This window comes from Sesamum indicum, linkage group LG8, assembly GCF_026168435.1.
Source record: "Sesamum indicum cultivar Baizhima isolate 11 linkage group LG8, ASM2616843v1, whole genome shotgun sequence".
NCBI classification, from domain to species: domain Eukaryota; kingdom Viridiplantae; phylum Streptophyta; class Magnoliopsida; order Lamiales; family Pedaliaceae; genus Sesamum; species Sesamum indicum.
This window is the reverse complement of record NC_142664.1, coordinates 2,778,816-2,801,817: the sequence shown is the minus strand read 5'-3', so window position 1 is coordinate 2,801,817 and position 23,002 is coordinate 2,778,816. Positions and strand designations below refer to the sequence as shown.

The window sequence follows — 23,002 nt, the reverse complement described above, 5'->3', positions numbered from 1 at the left end:
ATAATCCAAGTTCAGCAAGACAAAGTACTTATATAGCAGAAGAAGGAAAAATTAATTAACTAACAATTAACTAACTAAACGTGGAGAAAAAAAAGAAAGGAGATGGAAGAAACGTGTTTGACAAAATAACAATTTCTCCATTTAATAAACAGAACAAACAGAAAATTAAAGAAATGGTGCCAATGTAATGAACAAGCTCTGTGCTCCTTTGCTGCAATTACTGGTTCAGATTAACAATTCTCATCACTCCCCTCGCAAGTTGGACTTGGGTTGAGTGACACCAAGTTCAACATGGACCTTAATTGAAGAAACAGAGCGTTGGGCAACGTCTTTGTGAATATGTCGGCTACTTGCTCCTTTGAATTGATGTAGGTAGGATCGATTAAACCTTCCTTGAATTTGTTTCGAACCACATGACAATCTATTTCTAAGTGCTTCGTTCTTTCATGGAAGACAGGATTAGCCGTGATATGTAACGCGGCTTTGTTGTCACAGAAGAAAGGTATTGGGACAGTAGTCTTAATATCAAGGCATTCCAACAAATATGTTAGCCAAGTGATTTCACAAGTTGTTGTAGCCATACTCCGCTTCCGCTGAAGACCTTGCTACCGTGGTTTGTTTCTTGGTTTTCCAGGATATTGGAGAACCTCCCATAAAGACGCAGAAACCAGTTATTGATCTTCTTATCAATTTGCATCTTGCCCAATCTGCACCACAGAAGGCTTTTAGTGAAAAATCTGAGTTTGATGGAAAGAACAAACCTGTAGAGATGCTGCCCTTGAGGTATCTCACTAAGTGGACTGCAGCCTCCCAATGTTTCTCACAAGGGTGCTGCAGGTGTTGGCTTAGTTGTTGCACAGCATAGCTTATATCTGGCCTAGTAAAGCCAAGATACAAGAGTCTTCCCACAAGCCTTTTAAATCTGGAGGGATTCATGAGTACACTTCCAGCTTCTGAGATGAATTTCAGTCCAGGTGGTAATGGTGTAGTGGTGTGTTTCCCATTGATTAAACCTGCATCTTTAACAATGTCTAGAGCATATTTATTTTGAGTAACCAGTAATTCTTCTGCAGAACGAGTTAGCTCAAGTCCTAAGAAATATTTAGCATTGCCTAGATCTTTAATGCTAAAGAGTTCATTCAAATATGTCTTAACATTTCCAATAAGTTCTTCATTAGTGGCAGTGATTAAAATATCATCAACATAAACAAGTAACGCAATCATGTTGATACCTTTACCTTTCACAAATAGACAATGATCATGACTGCACTGCTCAAAACCATATTGTTTAACCTTATCTATGAACTCCTCACTCCATTTTCTGGAAGCCTATTTTAGTTCGTACAATGACTTCAACAATTTGCATACCTTTTTAGGTGGGATATTTGAGTCTTGAGGTGGATCCATGTATATAACCTCATCAAGTGTACCATGTAGAAACGCATTGTTGCCGTCAAGATGCTGCAAAGGGCCAGTTTTTACCTATCGCAATAGCCAAGAAAAGCCTCACAGTGACTGTTTTTGCTACAGGAGCAAAGTAGTCATTGTAGTCTTCTCCTTCAATTTGGCTATATCCTTCAGCCACTAGCCTCGCGTTATATCTCTCCACCGAGCCATCAGGATTGAGCTTGGTTTTGAATAACCATCTGCAGCCAACAGTGCTCTTTTGTGGAGGTAAATCAATGATTTTCCAGGTTTTATTCCTTTCTAGTGCTGTAATTTCCTCCTTCATGGCATTTCTCCATTCAACTTTCCTTTGTGCTTCCATGTAATCCTTAGGTTCCTGCAATTCAGATTTGCTATCCACCAAACAATTCTGCATTGGACTAACAGACAAATCTGCAGAGTTAGTAGCATCATTTGTGTTATGACATTCATAATCTTTCATCCAATGAGGTCTGTGAGTATGCCTTAGTGATCTCCTAGGTATAAAGGTGTCTATTTCTTCTGGTTCCCTAGGATCTTCTGAACTTTTGTCCATGTCTTCATTGTTCTCAGTTTCAGAAACAGTAGGAAAAGGGCATACTATGTCATTATCAACAGTGTTGGAGAAAGGAAAGACATTTTCAAGGAAGGTAACATCTCTAGCAATGTATATGTTTTCTGTACTAAGTTCCATAACTTTGTATCCTTTTATACCATGACTGTATCCTAAAAACACATATATTAAAGCTCTAGGTTCAAGCTTAGCCTTATGAGGAGATACATTAGTAGCAAAACAAAGACATCCAAAAACTTTAATATGATCATAAGTGGGTTGTCTCTTATAAAGAAGTTCATATGGTGTTTTCCATTTTAAGCCTTGAGAAAGGAGTCTGTTAACAAGATATGTGGCAGTCAAGAGGGCCTCTGTCCAAAATTTTGAAGGCATATTAGCTTGAAACATTAGAGACCTAGCAATTTGGAGGAGATGTTGATGTTTCCTCTAAACAACTCCATTTTGTTGAGGTGTATGAATGCAAGTTCTTTGGTGAAGTATCCCTTTATTTTGGAAGAATTCTTGACATTCTTTATTAATAAATTCTGTACCATTATCAATTCTTATCTTTTTAATTTTAATCTCAAACTGAGTTAATATCATGTTGTAAAAATGTTCAAGCTTGGATTGAGTTTGAGACTTATGCATCATCATGTAAGTCCATGTGGTCCTACTAAATTCATTGACTATGGTGAGCATGTATTCATAGTTATTGATAGAATACTTCCTATAGGGTCCCCATACATCTACATGGATCAATTCAAAAATAGATTTAGATTTAGTATCACTAAGTGTAAAAGGAAGTCTGTGCTGTTTTGCAAGTGGGTATATCTCACATTCAATCTGTTTAGACATATCATCTTTACAAAATTTCAGATGCTTCAAGACATCAAAGCTACTATGGCCTAGCCTATTGTGCCACAAAGTCTTATTACAATTTGAATCAAATTTGTTCATGTTACAAGAATCAATGTAGTGATATTCTGCAGTAGGGAACCTTTTCATATCTAAGGTTTCTGTCATGTGTGCCTGTGATTCTTTCTCTAACATATAGAGTCTTCCCTCTTGTTTTCCTATAGCAATCACTCTTTTATTCTAAGGGTCATGCACAACACAACTGTGATATGTAAAATGCACATTATAGGGGCCATCTTTACATAGCTTACTAACAGATAACAAGTTGCAATTGAAAGAGGGAACATATAGGACATGTCTCAACGTGATGTGTTTATTTATATGAACATCTCCTACTAGGTTAACATGTTGACCAGTTCCATTGGGCAATTTAACAGAGGTTTCATTTGTGAGTGGATTCAAGTTTTGGAAAGCAGATACATTAGCACACATATGGGCAGAAGCCCCACTATCTATTATCCAATAGTTGCTGCAGGTAGACATAATTTTGTTTAGGGATGATGCTATACCTGCAAAGCTTTGGTAATCTGTGAAATTGGAATATTGTTGTCCACCACTTTGATCATGGAAACATTTCAGGACCTCTTTTCTTATGAGATCTGAAATGCTTCCATCAGTTCCAATATTGTTTTCTCCTTCTTCAGATCTCACATTCAAGGCCTTGAAGTTAGTAGGCCTATTGTTTCCTTTCCTTTGGTCAATAAGGCTTCTATACCAATCTGGGAATCCCACCAACTCAAAACATGTCTCATTTGAATGTCCCTTCTTTTTGCAATGTTCACAGTACAATTTGCTTTTGTCCACAATAGTTCCTTTCTTGAAGCCTCCCTTGAAGGTTGTTTGTCTTCTTGGTTTTGTAATTTGTGCAGCCATAACCCCTTCTTTTGCTATAATTCCAGACTGTATTTCCCTTTGTTTTTCAACTGTATGCACCATGGAATAGGCTTTTCCAACACTAGGCAAAGGGTCCATTATCAGCACTTGATTTCTCACATGATCATAGCAGTCACTGAGTCCCATTAAAAACTGTATTAACTGGCTAGAGTTTGATCGTTCTGACATCTTTTTGCTTGCTCCACAAGAGCATACTGGCAGCGGGTCTAAGCTTTCCAATTCGTCCCATAATTTCTTTAATTTTATAAAATATACAGAAACTGACATGTTTTGAGATATGGATGCTATCTCTCTCTGGATTTGGTAAAGTAATGGCCCATTGCTCGCACCAAATTTGGTTTCGAGGTCAATCCACAGGTCCCTGGTCGAATTTGCATATAAGAAAGCTTCTGCGATTTCTTTGGATATGGAGTCCAAGATCCATGAGACCACCATGTAGTCGTTCTTTTGCCATTGTTCAAGTGCGTTCTTGTCATCAACAGACTTCAAGTACGTTCCATCAATATGTCCCAATTTTTGTCTCGCCCCAAGTGCAATCTTGACAGATCTTGCCCAGGTCAGATAATTACTTCCGTTTAAAGGTGCAGATACTAAAGCTATTCCAGAATGATCATTTCCTTGGATCCTCGTGCTGTTGAGATCTGTTGCATAGTTTTCTTCCATGGCATTTTTGTTGGCCATCGTTCTTCAAGAACTCTCTGTTTCAAGGATTTGTGAATGAGGGTAATAGGATGATTGATTTGTAGAAACTTCTTGTTTTTCAAACTCTGATGCCATGTTACAGACTCAGCAAAATTCAAGAAAGAAGAAATCATTCTGAATCAAAATGGAAATATGCGTGTACTGTATTCTGTAGAAGGATATTGTTCAAAAACTATATTCCAAGTTCAGCAAGACAGAGTACTTATACAGCAGAAGAAGGAAAAACTAATTAACTAACAATTAACTAACTAAACGTGGAGAAAAAAAAAAGAAAAGAGATGGAAGAAGCGTGTTTGACAAAATAACAATTTCTCCATCTAATAGATAGAACAAAGAGAAAATTAAAGAAATGGCGCCAATGAATTGAACAAGCTCTGTGCTACTCTGCTGCAATTACTGGTTCAGATTAACAATTCTCATCAAAACTTTCACTCTTATTACTCAACCAAATCATCACAGATTACAGAAATCAATCCCGGGGGAAGGCAGGATGCATCCCCCTCTTGGCTCAAAGCACACCCAGCTAGAAACTCAGTAGTTAAGTTGTCCAACCTTCTAACAAAGGAAAAAGGAACAAATGCTATGAATAAAGAAAGAAACCGAATGTCTGCAACAAGAGGACTAATAACAGAGAGATCTGGTTGAATATAGGATAACTTATTCAACATTGTGCCTTTGTCTCCTTAAAGAATTACCCTAGACCACCGGTGCCGAAACGAATCGCTTCTCTCGCTGCAACGCCTTAGCCATCTCAGCAGTACTGCATCTGTCCAAGCAAAGAGATAACCAAGCTAGGCATCGGCCAAGAGCATCACAGGTAAGAATTCCAAGACCTAAAGCGCGCCCACCATCAAGGATTCCTCCATCAAAATTAATCTTTATGCTGCCAGGGTGTCACTGGCTGCTTCTTGGGCAAGACGACAGGCAGTGACTTGCCCAAGGATGTGCGGGCGACTAGGGGATACTAGCTAGCACGCAGGTGCGCAGACGGCCATTGAGCAAAGATTTTTACCAATTGGGAATAGCAAAATTGTTCGTATGGGAGCTTTTTTGATGTGTGGAGATGTTATCCGCTAAGTATGAAATCATTTCGAGGACGTTCAGGCACAAAAATATAAGGGCGACGATCAGACGCCACCCTATGCGCGAGAAGGAGACAAATGTGTGAAGCAGAGTTCTTTATCTTTTGAGATTTGCAAAACTATTTCAATGGGGAGATCCTTGGTGTGTTTGGAACACCTCCAAGATGTTTAAGAGTTAGACGGTTCCATTTGAGTAGGAAACGACGACTATGTTTGGAGTTTGTAAATGTAGTGGCGGGATTGTGGTTTTAGAGTATTATGTGGGCAATTTCTCAACTGGATGATCGAATGGGACTGAAACTCTCGAATTATGATGTAGAAGTCGTAGGCTACACAATGATTCAAGCAACACATGATTTGGATGTTGGTTGAGGGAGATGGGAAAAAAGTGCGCTCCTTGGCCATTTCAATATCTACTCTTGCAACAAGAAAAATATTTTTAAGCGTATTATAAGGGGGGCATGTAGTGGTGAGCTCCAGCCAACCCTCCCCGTCCATGACGGTAGCCACACCGACATTAAATGAGTATCTCTTAGGGGCATATCGGAGGCCTTCAAGAGCCGGCTTTAGGTATCTCAAAGGAGTGTTTAGAGTCTTTGAAAGATATGGGAACCAAACGGGCGGCGTAGGGCCAGGATGGCCTACGTTGAGCACAAAAGCAATCGAGAGGTTTCGTGTAACGCACAAGGTTGCTCTACGGGCTGTGGGATATCAGGGGCAACACCTCTCGTGTGAATAGGTAATTGAGGTAAGCACTCTAAGACCTCCTGATCTAACTCATGGCAAGTGTTATTGGGTTCTAGCCGTCCATGGGGATCCGTTGCTTAAGATGAGCGATCGTGGGAAGCCCAGTGGACAATTTGTGAAGCCACGCTGCAATGCAAGAGGCATATCGGGCATGCCGTGTGGGATCAATGTGAGATGTTGGCATATCGAATGGGCCTCGGACTTATGATGTGGTCCTACTCGGGCGAGCCATAGAAGACGACCATGACGAAGGCGTGGCCGAGGATGCATCGAGTGAACATTGGGCTTGAAGATGGGCATTGCGGGCACATGCAGAGCACAGTAATGTCGAGACGGAGAGAGGATGCTCCTTGCAATCGAGGGATGCATTGGCGGGTTTCAAGATTTTGGGTGAGATGCATGGAGGTAGACTAGCTAGTTGGGGTCAGCCGCGAGAATGCGCAAAGACGTGCACATCGAGAGCTTTAGCGAACATGGGTATTTTGGATAAGCAAGCGTACGGGCACGCGGTGCAGCATAGGGAGACGTTTAGATGTTGTCCTAGTGAGCTTCAGTGTTTGAGACACGTGATGGAAAATTGGTAAAGTCTGATATGTGCAATGGTTGATCGAAGATTGGGTGCAACCTGAGATGCCGCATGAACGAAAAATACATTGCTTTGCGAGATAAAGGAGTCCACCCGTGACACAGGGGAAGGGTGAATATGTGTAGACTGGCTCTCCAAAGGTGCGATCGAAGCCTTAGGTCCATGTGACATGAAGGCCACCAAGTAGCTGCGAGCAAATTCTACAACCTGTAGGGGGAGGAGAAAATCCTTATGTGCAAGTTTCAGATTTCTCCTCCACCAAATGGTCCAACAAATCATAACAACAGGGGCGAAGTTAGTAGAAGAGAGTTTAAGTGAGAGTCCAGTAATCCACTCCTCCGTATACATGGTCGGAGAATCAAGGATGTGCCATCTGTTAGGAAATGGATCGGGTCAAGATGGACAACAGCTGGAATATGAAGGCGATAAAAAACACATGAATTTGTTAACCCAGTTCGAATATAAATCCTACGTCTGGGGGCGATACCAAGCCAGGAGAAAACACTCAAAGAGGAGGAAAATTGAGGAGTACAATACACACACACTTGTATGTAAGTTTTCACCACACGTGAAAGACAACACTCACTCTCGTCTCAACTCTTTCTTTTCTCTCTTGATTACACAGAGAACTTATATGTTTTTCTCTCTACTCTACTCTACAAAACAATGCCAATAAGAGTAGTATTTATAGCCATGACTTAGAGTCTCCAACTCAACTTGGGATTTTTAAGTTGAACCGGGTCATCCTTGACTTGACTTAGAGTCTCCAACTCAACTTGGGATTTCTAAGTTGGACCGGGTCATCCTTGACTTCTTCAAATCAATCTTCACATCTTAAAACCATCGAACGTTGGATAGTACCTTTACCTGTCGTGCAAAAGAGCAGCGGAAGAAAGTGTGGGTAGGAGTTTCAGCCACTGACCTGCAAAGAGGGAAAGAAAACATGTCACAATGTATACGTTTCTACAAATTTCTCGCCATAGGGAGAATATTTCGAACAGCTTGCCAAATAAAAACCTTCGCCTTGTTTTGCATATGAGCTTGCCACACCTTGCTCCATGTCTGTCTAGCCCAATGCATCCCACTAGAGCTCGCCTGGACTGACATAGACAACACAAGGTGATACGCCATACGGACTAAGAGGATGCCATTTTTCAAGTAGTGCCAGAAAGGCAAATCCGCCGAGCCAACTAAGATAAGAGGAATTTGGAGACTAAGGTCCCGATCCTCGTTCCACTCATGCGAGTCCTCAGATATAAGATCATGAATCTGCGAAGTATGGACATGTGGGGGTTTTGGCGTGATGATTCGAAATGATGGTGTACGCGGCAGCCATGGGTCTGTCCAAGTACTCACCAAATGTCCCGTCCCAATGCGCTATCTACATCATGATCGAAAGAGTTCCATTGCAACCATAATACTCCTCCAAGTAAAAGATAGACGAGCCCCGAGCTGGGCCGCAAAGAAATGAGACTGAGGAAAGTACTTTGCTTTTAAAACTCGACTAACCAAACTCTCTAGTTGAGATAGAAGCTGCCATAGCTGCTTGGTTAGCAAAGCCAAATTAAAAGCCTTAAGATTACGAAAACCAAGCTTACCTCAAGTTTACTTCTACACATTTGATCTCATGCCTACCAGTGAATTCGCCGTCTATCCCCGTTATGCCAAAAGAAGCTAACTGCTAAGGCTTGGAATTCCTGAAGTAAAGTTTTGTTAACCTAAAGCAAGACAAAGCATACGACGGGATAGCTTGCACTACTGCTTGGATAAGGACCGCCTTACCCACTTGAGATAATGTCTTCTCATGCCATTCCTGAATCCTTTTCCAGATATGATCTTTTAATGCCACAAAGAGGGCTCTTTGGATGCAAAAATCACTAGGGGTAAACCAAGGTACACCTCGTATTTATTTTCAAGACGTATACCCAACACTTTCACCAAGCCCTTGTTGAATATCAAGGGAGTATTACGGCTAAAAGTGGCAGAGGATTTATGCAGGTTAATCTCGTGGCTGGAGGCAATCATGTAAGTATTAAAAACATGCCAAATAGTTTGCACCATGGGAAGATTTGCCGGGCAAAAAACCATGGTGTCATCTACAAAGAATAAGTGGGAAATGAAAGGAGCACCACTACAAACTGCCACCCCCGGGATTGTTCCCCTATCAGCGATCACCCAAAAAAGCAAACTAAGTGACTCTGTACAAACTAGAAACAAATAAAGGGAAAGATGGTCTTCGTGACGGAGTCCCCTCGTAGAGGTGATAAACCCAAATTGGGACCCACTCAAAACAAACGAGTAAGAAATAGAAGAAACATAAAGCATAATGAGATCAACAAAAGCACTAGGGAAACCAAGCTTACCCAGCACCTTTCGGAGGAACGGCCATGCCACCCTATCATAAGCCTTGTTGATATCAAGTTTAAGGTTCATGAAGTGCTTCCATCCCTTAGAGTGAGTGTTCAAGAAATTGTTAGTCTCAAATGCTAGCAAAATATTATCAGTGATAAGGAGCCCTGGCACAAAAGCTAATTGAGCAAGAGAGATTATCCTATCAAGCCAGAGTCGTAAACGATTAGTAATGGATTTAGAGGCTATCTTGTACACCACATTACACAGACTTATAGTGCGATACTGGGCAAGGGACTTCGACTGTTTACATAGGAAGAATATGATGGTTAAGGAAGTTAAGAACACAAGTAATGACATCGGATTTGACAACATGCCAAAACTTTTGGTAAAAGAAGGCACCCCGTCAGGTCCATGGGATTTTAAAAAAAACATACCAAAGAGAGCCTTAGTTACCTCGATCTTCATGTAGGGCCGTAGCAAGTCCTCTACCATCTCATCGCTCACAATGGTTGGGAAGTACTCAGTTCCACTTTGGATATCATCAGGAAGAGGCCTACTGGATGTGAACACTCCACAAAAATACTCCAGAATACATCTCTGAACCCCTTCAACTGACTCAGTTTAGGAACCATCCAGGTTACGCAACTTACCAATGAAATTGGTCTAGTGCCTTTAGCTTGCTTTGGCATAGAAAAAGCCACAGCTTCGGTCCTCTTCCTTAAGCCACAGATCCTTACTACGTTGTTTCCAAAAGATTTTTTTCTGGATAATACGTTTGGTGAGTTCGGCCTTATCCCTCAACATACTGTCTCTATTATCCTTTGTCATCACTATCTATTTCCTTGTTATGAGCAACCGTTCAAGCGCATTGATTCTATCATGTGCCTCTCGACCATAAAGACGCTTCGAACAAGAGAGCCGAGCACTAATCGTGGCAAGCTTCTCTCCTAATCAGAGCTCAGCTCGAGACGTTCTTGGAATTGACCAAGCTTTAGTAACAATATCTTCACAACATTTTGAAATATAACAACTGGATTTAAAAATTAAAAGCAATTAAAGTCATGTTGGGACAAATTACATAAAATATTTAGAAATGCTATTTACGACAAGAAAAAAAATAAATCGAAAACTTACAATGAGAATTGTTATTTTCAATCCAATTGTAATTGTTGATTTTAACCGAATCGCAGAATTATTGCTTGCCTTGAAGAAAATATACGTTTCGTATTAGTAGTGCACCGGGTACAACGTAATTTCTCGCAGGATAAGATAGTTGCAGTTCTTTTGATTTTAGCACTATACCGAAGAACACCACGATTGAACACTCAGAAGCTCGTTATCAAACTTTAGAGCTCAAATTCTTTAAAATTTGAGAAGCCGAGAGAGAAAAAAATCTCAAAAGTGTGAGAATTGATTTGCTGTTGTTGTGAGAAAAATGAGAAATGTCAAACCTTTATATAGGCATGCCAAAACCCAGCTATTAAAACAACAATTAAGAAACAAAATCGCATTTGAATTCCACAGCAAAAAAATCGACCAAAAGCATTGAAGCAACATTTGAAAATTGGTTGCTGTTTCATTTTGCCAATAATTACATTCAAACTCCTGATGAAACTAAAAGAATTTTGAAAAAAAAAAATTCCAATTAGGTGTTGCTGCAATCCAAGGTTTCAATTTATGGGTTTCCATTTGAAATCAAAATTCCAACAGATTATTGCACCATGTGAATACGTCACCCCAAAAGCCCAAATCACGCGAACCACACTAAGCTAAATAGAACAACCAATCTGGGGGTTATTTGCTCTAAGGAGATCATGGAGCTCTTTAACTGTCCAAGGATTCCCCAGCCTTTAACAGTTCCACACTAGGAGACTCATGGCGCCCGGTTGGGCTGCAGAGCAGTCTCCACCCTAAAATTGAAAATCTCAGTAAGTGGACCATCAGATCTGTTTAGTTTTTTAGGATTAGGAAATGTTGCGTTATGGATGTCCTCGTCTACTAATTTTTGTTTAGTTAGAAAGCTAGGGGTAGGGGTTAGAAGTTGCCTCAGTAGGGGCGAGTTCTCTTTGTGTATCTACATTTCCGAGGGATCGTGCGAGCTTGGGGTTGATTATAGGAAGGTAATGCAGATATAGGAGGAGGAGGCGCTGAGTTAAATGGAGACAGGCTCATAGAAACAAAGGGGTATTTGTGTAGTTGAGGCAACAGATAATGAGGAGTCAAAGGTAATAGATGGAGGAATAGAAATTTGGAGTGGAGCAGAAAAAATGGGAGTAGATAGGGGTGAAATTTGAGAAGGAGAAATACAGGATGTAACCTGGGTAGTAGGCGGAGGTGCGGCTGGAAGTATAGGATCCGGGGGAGGATGAACACGAGATGATTCTGGGTTCTCACTTGTTTTAACAGCTGGATGAGGGAAGTCTCCAAAGATGACCGCCTCTCTTAGTTTCAAACAAAGAGGCGAAAACCCCGCTTCGAGAAGAGAATTGGAGTCGAAGAGAGTAACAACTGCACTTGGGGATCCCTATTCTAGGAAAACGAGTCCTAGATTCCCACCGACCCACTGCTTTAAGCTAAGGACCATACGGTGAGTTCTCGCCGGGGTTCACGAAGTCCGCTTGAAATCTTGACTCACACCACTTCAAAATATACTCGAGTTTCCCACCTAAGTAACAGAAATTGGGGATTTGTAAGTAAAGGTCAAAATATGGTTGTCATCCAAAACAATTCGAATCTTCAATGCTCGAGGTAGGGGCTTTGTAACATCAATGGCGACACGAAGATGCATGAAAGAACCCCATGACAACGGGTGTTTTGATAAATCATAGTCAACAATGAAGCTAGCAACTTCAATGTTCATCTTTCCAAGCGGCAAGCCATGAATTCAAACATGGAAATCTCACTAAGTAAGGTCCACATCAGCTGGCTTTTCATCTGCCGACACTGTGGCTAACACAATAAGTCTCTTCTCAAAAGCCCACAGACCACTGGCAAGCACTCGATCTCGATCAACGAAATGGAAAAAATTTAGCAAAAATTGATCGTTTTAGAGGAATGTGATCTCCATGCCCTTGGCTGGATTCCGAGAAGACTGGGGAATGGTTTTCAAAGTCTCCACATGATACGGTTTGTGCGATAAGATGCAACCAACAGTATAAAAACCAACCTTTTCGAGATTAGAATGCCAAACCCTCGCCGGCAAAACCACACCCATCTCCTCCTCTTCCGTTAGAACCAAAGAGCGCCAATTGTGTTGTTTCCGCCTCCATCCGATGATATCAAGAGTAGATAGAAAAGCCCCCCAATCGCAGCAAATAAAGGACATAAAGAACCTGCACAAACCACACAAAAAATACCAAAAAGCAGCTAAGACAGACTTTGATAAGAGTAAACAGCTACAATTCTATATAAGGAAAGAAACAATGGAGAAAGCTGAAAACGAAAAGGGGATTGAAGCCAAGTGAAAAGCAACAAGAAAAGCTGACAAAACAAGGGAAAAGCAATAAAGAAAAATGGATTGAGAGAGAGCATGCAAGAATCCTTTGTTGGCTAGCAGCAAAATCGATGATAACGTCGTCTGGCCGCCTAGAAGGAGGATGGGCGCCACCAAAACCCTAAGAAAAAGAAAAAAAAAACCACCCACGCGGAACAGCTCTCATACAAGAGAATTGGTATCTATGGTCCCATTTCTGATATGAAAGTTGTGGCTAATAATGGTTCTATGTGTGACTCTACATGTTCAATTTAATTTTGTGAAATAGGGTATACTATATTAAAGAAAATGAATTTTATTTTTATATTATTATCAAGACACTATGGCTCAATAGCTACGAAAAACAATCAGTGTCAAGCGAAGTAATAAATAAAACTTTCATTCCTAATCTGCATTGTCTAATATGAAAATTTTACTTATTCATGAATTTATCAATGAAAATTGAAAATTTACTTGCCAACGAATTTAGCAACTAATTTTTTAAAATATACATTGAATAATATAGATTAGCAACGAAAATTTCACTTACTAATTAGTTCGATGTTGATTCTTTATCGTAGATATTGAGCCATTTTCTTGTAGTGAGCAAAAATAGTCAACAATTGTGCTAAATTACGTCAGCACTTCTTGAGATTAGGTTCAAATACAAAAGCATTCTCTATTTTTTGTAAAATTTTAGGAACACCCTTTGAGGGAGTCTTCGTACTATAGTGTACCTCGATTTGTATAAACATTTGTCATAAAACAGACAGTGTAATTACAATTACAATCTCAAAGATGTAGTTATAGTTTTGCAAAGAGTACGTGGTATTTGCGTGTTAGGACCTAATATTACAAAGTGTCAGTATAATTTTAATTTAGGTAGTTATTTAGAGGGGGGAAAAGAGATCATTTTAAGTTAAGGGTGGCAAAATAGTTTAAGACCATAGGTTCAACCCAACACAACTAGTTTTGGGTAGGGTTCAATTGGTTATATTTTAAAATGGATTGATACGGGATGAAGTTAAATAAAATTATATTTTGTATTAGGTTGAATATGGGTTGATAATGGGCTTAATATGGATCTTATTTGGTTCAACGCATAAATTAAAATAACAATAAACTAAAAGTACCCACAATTTACTCTTTCTGCATATACATACACTCTTTCACATCTTTCTCTCACACATAAAATACGCTCACAGCTCCTCTTACTTCATACACCCACTCTCACATTTCTCTCACATATGCACAACTCTCTTTCTCCACACACACACACACAAAAGAAAAACACTTACAATTTCTTTTTCTTCATATTCACACTCTTACATATCTTTCTCACACACACTACCCTCTTTCTCTTACATGCACATAAAATTATCTCTCAACAAATATAAAAAACTTGGTTGTACTGCTTGATATTCATTCAAAATGTTAGGAATTATTTTTATAAAATATAGTATTTTGTTAGATATTTACTAGATTTTTTTACTTTATGATTTAACAAATGAATCTTAACGTACATGGTTATTAGATAAAAATGACATGTGATACAAATTTAGTCAGATTACGTTACAAGTAATAATTATCTTTTTCAATAGTTCAATATTATCATTTTTTCTTTTCATTGTGTGAAATTTTGAAATTATTAGGTTCAAATTAATAAAATTGTTTATATTAACCGACCAAATCCATTTGAACCCAACTCGTTTTGGACCCGATTCATTTAAACCCAACCTAATCCGCCCATTTGCCACCCCTATTTTAAGTAAATCATAAACTTATATCTAATTCAAGGGGTAAAAAAAGAAGAAGAAGAAATAAGAGTGATGTACGATGCCGTGTTCTTCAATTAAATTATTGGGCCAAAATCAATGGGCCCTTCTCATAGATAAAGAATAAGTATGACAAAGCCCATGCGATGGCCCAAGTGAAGTAGATATCCATAATGATTAAGCACCATTCGGGCCCAAATCAGATGGTAAAGCCCGGTACTCTGACAGCAAGCGCCGAACATGTCTTCTATTTAATTAGACTACTCTGTCTCTCTCATAGTGGTAGCAGGACACAATTACTCCCAACAATCATCTTTCATGTATTTTTATTATTTTTCTCTTTTAATTTAATGTTTAATTATTATTGACTTAAACATTAGAATGCTAATATACTTTTTATAAATATTCATATTATTAAAGCGATATTCCATGTATAGATATTCAAATTTAGTACTTGAAATTTGATTAGCATCGATGAGCAATAAAATCATTTAATTTTCATTTGAATGATGTAAGAAAAAAATTCAATTGATTGGCGTATAGTTTGAAAAATATCTTGATCTATTATTAGTTGCAATGGAAACAAAAAACAGAAAAAAAAAAAAAGAAAGAAAGAAAGAAAGAAAGAAAAAGTGTATAAATGGAATCTTGATCTAAAACTTATGTAAACAACTGGCCATATAACATTAAACATAGACAATAGAAACATAGTCCTCCAGTGGTATGTGTATCATCTGTGATGTTCAAAATCTTGATCAAAATCCCTTTCAAGAGCACAGTGATTTGGATTCAGAACAATGAATTTCAGCTGGCTAAGACAACATAGGACCACATTACAACCATACATATAGTAAAATTCAGAAGTAAACTTATGCAGATGAGATTTCAGACTATCCATTTCAACAGAAGCACAAGGAAAAGTGTCTGAATTTCATTGCAAGACTGTCTCCATTCAGGGCTAGATACTCAGAAATCATTGCATAGCTGCACAATCAATTCTTGGATCTCATCTTCACATATATATCGAGGAAACAATAATTACAATCAGCAATCAGAAGGAAAGCTGATATAACGCATATCAGTATCTAGTTAAGCAATGTATTCTTGTTGTTATACCTAGTTTTGCAGCTTCTATCTTGCCGTCTCAGCCACGAAGTTACAAGACATCCTCGACTTCCACAAGTCCAAGTTCCTTCTCAAAGTCAAGTTGGTTGAATGGATTTTAATTATATTACTCTTCCACTTTTGTTGTCATCGTGTTATTGGACTGCTGGAGAGCTTCCGATTCTACATATGGTCTGATGAAAGTCCTCCTCCACCAGACCTCGAAAGCCCTCTGAAGATTCGGACAGTTATCACCAGCTTTCAGAAAACTCCCTAACCAAGAAAGCAAAATGCTTTGCTGATCCTCTAGGGGGAGCGTGAGAATCGTCCTACCAATTCCTTCTTCAACAACCTTCCGATCAAATGATCTGCAGCCATGTTGCAACCAGCTATAGTCGTTAATCAAAGGTTCTAGCCAGGTTTTCAGCAGTAAATGACGGGTATCCTTAGATGGAAGAAGTTCCCCTCTTCCTATTCCAACAAAGAGTCTTGCAGTAATCGTGCTAACATGGTGGCGATAGACAATAGGAAGTCTAGTGTGAAGTGAAGCCAATTCTTGCTGATTGGCCCAAGTTATGGCGAACTCGTCTGCTGCTTGCCTGTCGGCTAAAATATCAAGCAACCATAAGAGGTTATCGGCCTCTATAGCCATCAACTTCACTACTGGTTCTCTGCTATCTATAGGTTTGGCAGCAAAATCAGGTTCAGCAGCTTGTCTGAACAGAGACAATAAAGAATCTAGGGAGTTTCTGCAAGAACTGAAAAGAGTTTCATTACACAAGTCAGATGAGTCTGAAGAGCTAGGAAGATTGTTGTTTTCTCTAAGGAGTTTCAGTACAACAGATTTCATCTCCCGTCTTCCCTTTTCCTCTTTGCTCTTCAGGACTAACTCTAGTATGTGAGAAAGGGTGTCTTTAGGCGTTTTTGAAATTTCAGAAGAAACTCGTTTCAGTACTGGTCTGACTCTGATGCCTTCGCTCTCAAGACGCAAGACTGAAGAAACCACTTTCTCTTCTTCCTCTTCCCCAACCCAAGGGACTGCTTCCAAGTACTCCAAACATGATTGGATGCATGTCGTGAAACCCAGTTGTTCACCAACCTACAAGTTTTCACCAGAATTATAAATCGTATTACAAATAGTTTCAGCCCGTGTAGTATACCAATTGCGTCAACATACATATTTATTATCATGGAAGAGGTGGAAACCCCTTCATATTATTAACAGATGCCAGAAACTGGAAAGCTAAAACGTGACAAAAAGGATTCATAATGTAATGTTTCTTCCAGGCAATTCTACAAATTCCTTAAAGTTATTTTAGTGCAATCAAGTATTAGTTGAGAATGATCCTAGACTTTTGTAATGATCCCGAGACTATTCAAGCTTCCCTCATCCCATTATAGGGGAAATCTGGATAGCCAGAAGCCTGTATCTTCCTTGAACATAGAAATACAAGGCATGTAAGTTGCTCGTAGGATTAAGGAGTCATATTCATGAGTTATTTGTCTAAACTAGGCAAACCAAGAGCTTCTCAAATAAAATATTCGTCTACCTGATTAAAGTAAAATTGATCTACAGCAGAACAGTATCTTAATTACCCAACACAAAACTTTGAAGTTTGAAGTGAGATCCTAGGGTAATGAACAGAATGCAGCACGAAAAGCACTGCTGCTTGGTGTATCAAAACAATCGTCTAAGTAAAACATTTCATAAATAGAGGAGTACAGTCAACAAAAAAACAACTGAATCTCTTGCACAACATGTTTTCAAATGTATATTGTCTCAAGAACATCTATAATTAGCAAGCAGAACCAACATTAACCTGCAAAGGCAGAAATGATGATATGAGGCACAATTCTGTTAATTACCTTGAGGATTCGGAGCACACGTGAAACACTTTGCTTCATCAACCGTTGTTTCAGTTCTTTGCAGTACATCAGTCCAATAGTTTCCACATATATCTCCACATCATCACAGTTATCAATTTCAAGACAGGGGAAAACAGGCTGCTGTTCCGATATTTTGCTGGCGAAGAAACTGCTATTTTCCACAAGTATGCTCCTGTGAATGCTCAACTTCACGGCAAGTCCATGCTTCCCGAGCAAAATTACCCTCAGATCACTGGTCCCTGGTTCACCAAACTCAATTGTTACCTTCCTTGGCACATTTTCAGGCTTCGGCCGAGGTGCCTTTTCATTCATAGACGGCGCATTCAGAACAGGTGGATCAGAACTATGACTCTTTTGCTCATCGGTAACAAGATTTGTCCTAGACGATGTAGAACCGGACTTTTTCTCATTTACTGAATTTGGTTTTCTCTGAAGTGCAGAATTCTGGGTTGGAGCAGATGACTTGGGCTTGTTTTGAGGATTTTGTGTCTTGGTTGTCTTTTGAAACACAACAGGTGAGGGGCAACACCAGAAACCCTCTGGGGTTACAGCAATTGGGACATTCTTAATTTTGGTTTGGCCCTGCTCTAACCTGGGAAGTCTAATCTCAGCCATAACTGAACAAGACTTCAAACTCAAATTGAGTCAATGAGTGGCATTTACAGTGAAAAACAAGGAGGACCCTAATAGAAGAGGAACAAATACTCCAAAAGCTCTGTTGTTTCCCTATTCAGAAAAGATGAAGAACAAAAAGGTCTACATCAAAATCAAAAGTTTCTTTCCTCCAACAAATGAAAAGCTCTCCGTTGGCAAGAATATTAATGAAGGAATGAAGATAACAACAGACCAAGCATCAGGAATTCTCAATAACACTAACAGTATAAGAAACTAAAAGGACTCTCCATTAACTAATCCAAAATCAACCAACTACAGAAATTTAATTCCCATTATCAAGAATGAAGAATTTGAAAAGCTGCAAATCACATTCTTCAGAAACAACTAACCTGCATTCAGAATGGGTAAAATGAAAAAGAACCCTTTAAAAAAGAACCTCCAAGAGATCACAAAGATTAGAATTTTCTTCAAGCAGCCATCTCCGAGAAACTCTGTTGAAACCCCTGAAAACAACAAGAACTCACCAACAAACAGTGAGAAATCTGAGAAGGGTTCTCTGGTAGTCCATCTCTTTCTATCACTCTTTCATTTATGAGCGACTGAAAATGATTGAAGAGAGCTTCGATGTCAAGCATCAAGGGAACCACTTTAACAAGGGACTTGACAGAGTGGAATTGATCAATGATGAGAAAACAAAAGATTTTCTCTTTTGCGATTAAAAAATTCCAGAGCTAATAAAGAAACCACATGATCTGAGGAGCTAAAATGCTAAAGAATGAGAGAGAGAGAGAGAGGTGTTGAACAGTTTGAGGATATGGCTGTTTTGGTAACTTCCACATTCACAATTAAGGATGCTTTTCTTGATTTTAATACACTACTCTTAATTCTCTTCTTGTGGGTCTGAATTTATATCAGCAATCATGTCTGCAAAATTCTTGCTCCTCTCACACAGTATACACACAAACACAAGCAAACTGAGAGATCAATGAGTGAGAGGGATGGAGAGATAGGCATGCAAAATGCACTGGACCTGTCACCTTTTGATCTTCTTCTTTGCTTTTTTCCAGCTTTATTTATTGTCTCCTCCGTTGCTCTTTGCTGTACAGAATCTATTTCAGTTGAACACACCGTAGATTACAAGCCAGGTTTTCTCACTCCATTTGACAAGAATACCCTCCCGCACACTCTTTATCACTGTTTATTCAAGGAAAATCCTATCCCGGATTGAATTTTGCCAAATTGAAACTAATTATACATCAAATTTGATGTGTAATTTGTGTGTTGTTTTAAAAAATTGATCATTCACACGTCATTAATTTGATTTAATCAAATTTGATTTACATAAAAAATTTCTGTTTATTCAGATTTTCTTCAATTTTTCTTGAGATTTTAATTCATTTCTCGAAAATCAGATGAAAAAATTTACTTTATTTTAATAAATCGATTATAATTATATCATAAATTTTAATCATCACTAATCAATATCAATTATCAACTACCAACAGCTACTATTATAATATAAATAATTATTATTAATGTAAATCAACAACTAATATTAAAATAAATTAATATCTACAAATTAATATGCTACGAACACATGACACCACAGTCACCGCAGATCAATTTTGTCAACTAAATTAAGCATTAATCCTCATTGACTTAGAGGTTAAATTAACTATTATCAAATTAAAAAAGAAATATCATTTTACCTGAAGCAATAGTGCGTCTCACACCACTCTTTTCGAGAACAATAGTGTCAGTGGATATGATTTTTTATTTTAATTTTAAATATTTTTTTTATATTTTTCATTAAAATTCAAGATCCATATATAATAAAAGAACTACATATAGAATTTTAGTTATATATGGTGAAAAAAGGTTATTCTAAATATTGTAGTAATTATTTTACGGAATGCGACCAAACACATTAGAAGGATTTCGCATCCATCACACCCAAAGTAAAAGTGTAATTTTATCCTCTTATATATAGTGGTTGTTTTAATTTGTAGCAAGTTACAGTGCAAATTGCAATGCAGGAGGATGAAGATGATTACGTGGATATGGCTGCTGAGGTGAAACTGAGATGGATGCCTTGTCACTTATATTTCTTTATATGCGGCATTCTTGTTATATATTTTGTTAGTAAAGAACACGTTTCCGAACAGTTAGAGTTGTTAGATTAGTCGGAGAGTAATTTTATCTTCCTCCTTGTATATAAGCTCGTTTTGTACAGTTTTTTCTTCAGATGAATTACACATAAATGTAGAAATCATTTTTCCTCCCCCAATCCTCTCGTCAAACTCAGTTTTGATTGTATTCTGATATAAAATATGGTATCAGAGCCTTCATTTGAATATCTCTGCATACCACAGCTCTTAGAATTCTATAATCAGTTAGCAAAATGGCATAAACAGTAGAAAGTAGCAGACATTCCACACCGATGACGACAGAAGCAGGTGCAAGACATAGACAATCAATACCTGAAGTGCTACAACTACACGGTTCTGATCATCCTGGTATGATCCTTGTGCACTTTTAACTAAACACAACTACTTTACCTAGAGGTATGCAGTGAAGAGAGCTCAACGAGCAAAAATGAAATTAGGCTTCATAGATGGTACTTTTGTTGAGCCGCGCATGACGGATCCATTATTTGAACAATTGATACATGTTGATAGTATGGTTACAACCTGGATTTTGAATTGTATTTCTAAGGAAATTGTTGGGCCAACTTCATGTATGCGGAATCTGCACGGACACTCTGATTAGATTTAGAAGAGAGATATGGAAAGTGTAATTGACCTCTCTTATATCAACTGCAACGAGAAATAACGTCCTTGACACAAGAAAATATGTCAGTTGTTGTTGAGTATTTCTCTAAATTGCAAATGGTTTGGGATGAATTAGACATGTTGATGCCCACTCCACGGTGCACATGTGGGGGCTGTACTTGTGGACTATCCAAGGCTATTGCAGATCAGGAAATATTTACTAGACTCATTTAGTTTTTTATGGGGCTAACCAAGACGTTTGATCACTTGTGCAATCAGCTTCTAGTGATGGATCTAGTACCTATAGTGAACAAGGCATACTCTATGGTTTTAAAAGTAGAAAGATAAAGGGGAGTCAACATGGATAGGGCAAAGGCTATAGACTGTTGCAAGTGAGAGCATGAGGAAAAAAAGAATTCATACCCAGGCTAGGGCAAAGAAAGAAGACAAGAAGGGACAGCATTATAGCAACTGTGATCGCTTAGGTCACACGACGGAGACATGTTTCAAGCTCCATGGAACCTTAGATTGGTATAAGGACCTAATTGAAAAGAAGAAGAAGGAAGGGGGAGCTATAAGGGGTTATAATGTACAATTGCAGGAACAAAAACATCAACATCAACATAAAACACAAAATCAAGAGGCCTTGTTACAGGAGTTAATAAAGTTGATGTTTTTCGAAGGACGCCAAGTGCAGCTGCAAGAGGATCCTTTGCACGCTAACTTTGTGCAGCTTGATAATTTTGTTGGTAAGAATTGTGCATTTGCTAGTTTTAATGATAATCTCTCTTATTCTTGGATAGTTGATACAAGAACAACTAATCACATATGTGCACATAAACATATTCTCCGATCTACTTCACCTCCTTCCAAATCCACACTCGTACATCTCCCGGATGAAATCAGTCACACACACACAGGATCTATGATATTACACCCCGCACTAGTGCGTACAGAAGTTCTTTATATTCCAAGTTTTAAGTACAACCTATTATGTCTTTCTAAACTTTATTTACACTCTTCCATAATAGTGAAATTTTACTCCTCTTATTGTGTCTTACAGGACCTGGTGATTAAAAGCATTATAACAGTAAGAAAGCTTTACAAGAACTTATATGTGTTGAACAAATCATCTTTCAGTCCATCCACTATAGTTTCACTTTCTGCAGTTCACTATAGACCTTGTACCGATTTTGTTTTTTGTAATAATGTCTTATAGCATAGGCGGCTGGATCATCCTTCCTTGAATGTTTTGAAACATGTACCCGAGGTGAATTCTATTGATACATCAGATACTTGTATGATTTGCCCTCTTTCTAACAAAGTTGTTTACCTTTCTCTACTTGTGCAATTCAATCCAAGCATGCCTTTGAATTAATACATGTTGATCTTTGGGGTCTCTATAAAACTCAAACCTTCAATGGTTGCAATTATTTTCTCACCATTGTAGATGATCTCAGTAGAGCTACCTGGACATTCTTCGATACAAGACACAAGTCTGTCATACCTTAGATATGTTTTTCAAAATGATTCTTACACAATTTGAGTCCAAAGTAAAAGTGATCAGGTCAGACAACGGGACTGAATTCACAAACACCAATTGTCAATCTTTGTTCAATTCTCTTGGCATTCTTCATCAGAATTCTTGCGGGGCACACCACAACAAAATGGTGTTGTGGAGAGGAAACATAGACTCATCCTTGATGTAGCACGGGATCTAAAATTTCAAGCTCATCTCCCATCTAACTATTGTGGGGAAACCATCCTTGCAACCACATACCTTATTAAAGACTTCTTACTCACCTCCTAAACTGGAAGTCACCCTACGAGATTCTTTATAACAAGCTACCCTCATACTCCATTCTTAGAGTTTTTGGATGTCTTTGTTTTGCATCAAATACCTTACCCTCCCAACAAAAGTTTGATGCTAGGGCTCATAAGCGTGTATTTCTTGGCTATAGCATACACCATAAAGCTTACAAGGTTTTGGACTTAAACACAAACTTAGCTTTTCTTTCCAGAGATGCGAAATTTCATGAGAGTATATTTCCCTTTAACCCTATTTCAACTCCAACTACTCATACTTTAGTCCCTTTACCACCTTCATATACTGATGACTCTG

At 38.5% G+C, this 23,002-nt stretch overlaps 1 protein-coding gene across 4 annotated transcripts; it reads right to left on the bottom strand.

Moving 5' to 3' along the window:
- Window positions 1-15,400: 15,400 nt before the first annotated feature.
- On the bottom strand, window positions 15,401-19,293 carry LOC105167482 (BTB/POZ domain-containing protein At3g50780). 4 transcript variants are annotated; one of them, XM_011087236.3, is made up of 4 exons: window positions 19,147-19,292; window positions 18,499-18,612; window positions 17,474-18,220; window positions 15,401-16,706 (listed from the first exon to the last, which is right to left on the bottom strand). In XM_011087236.3, the coding sequence occupies exons 3-4, from the start codon at window positions 18,107-18,109 to the stop codon at window positions 15,735-15,737; spliced, it is 1,608 nt and encodes a 535-aa protein (XP_011085538.2). In that variant the 5' UTR covers window positions 18,110-18,220; window positions 18,499-18,612; window positions 19,147-19,292; the 3' UTR covers window positions 15,401-15,734. The 4 variants fall into 4 exon arrangements, with proteins under 4 accessions (XP_011085538.2, XP_011085536.2, XP_020552008.2 ...); XM_011087234.3 differs by having other exon boundaries at window positions 18,499-19,293; XM_020696349.2 differs by having other exon boundaries at window positions 17,474-18,612.
- Window positions 19,294-23,002: the final 3,709 nt, after the last annotated feature.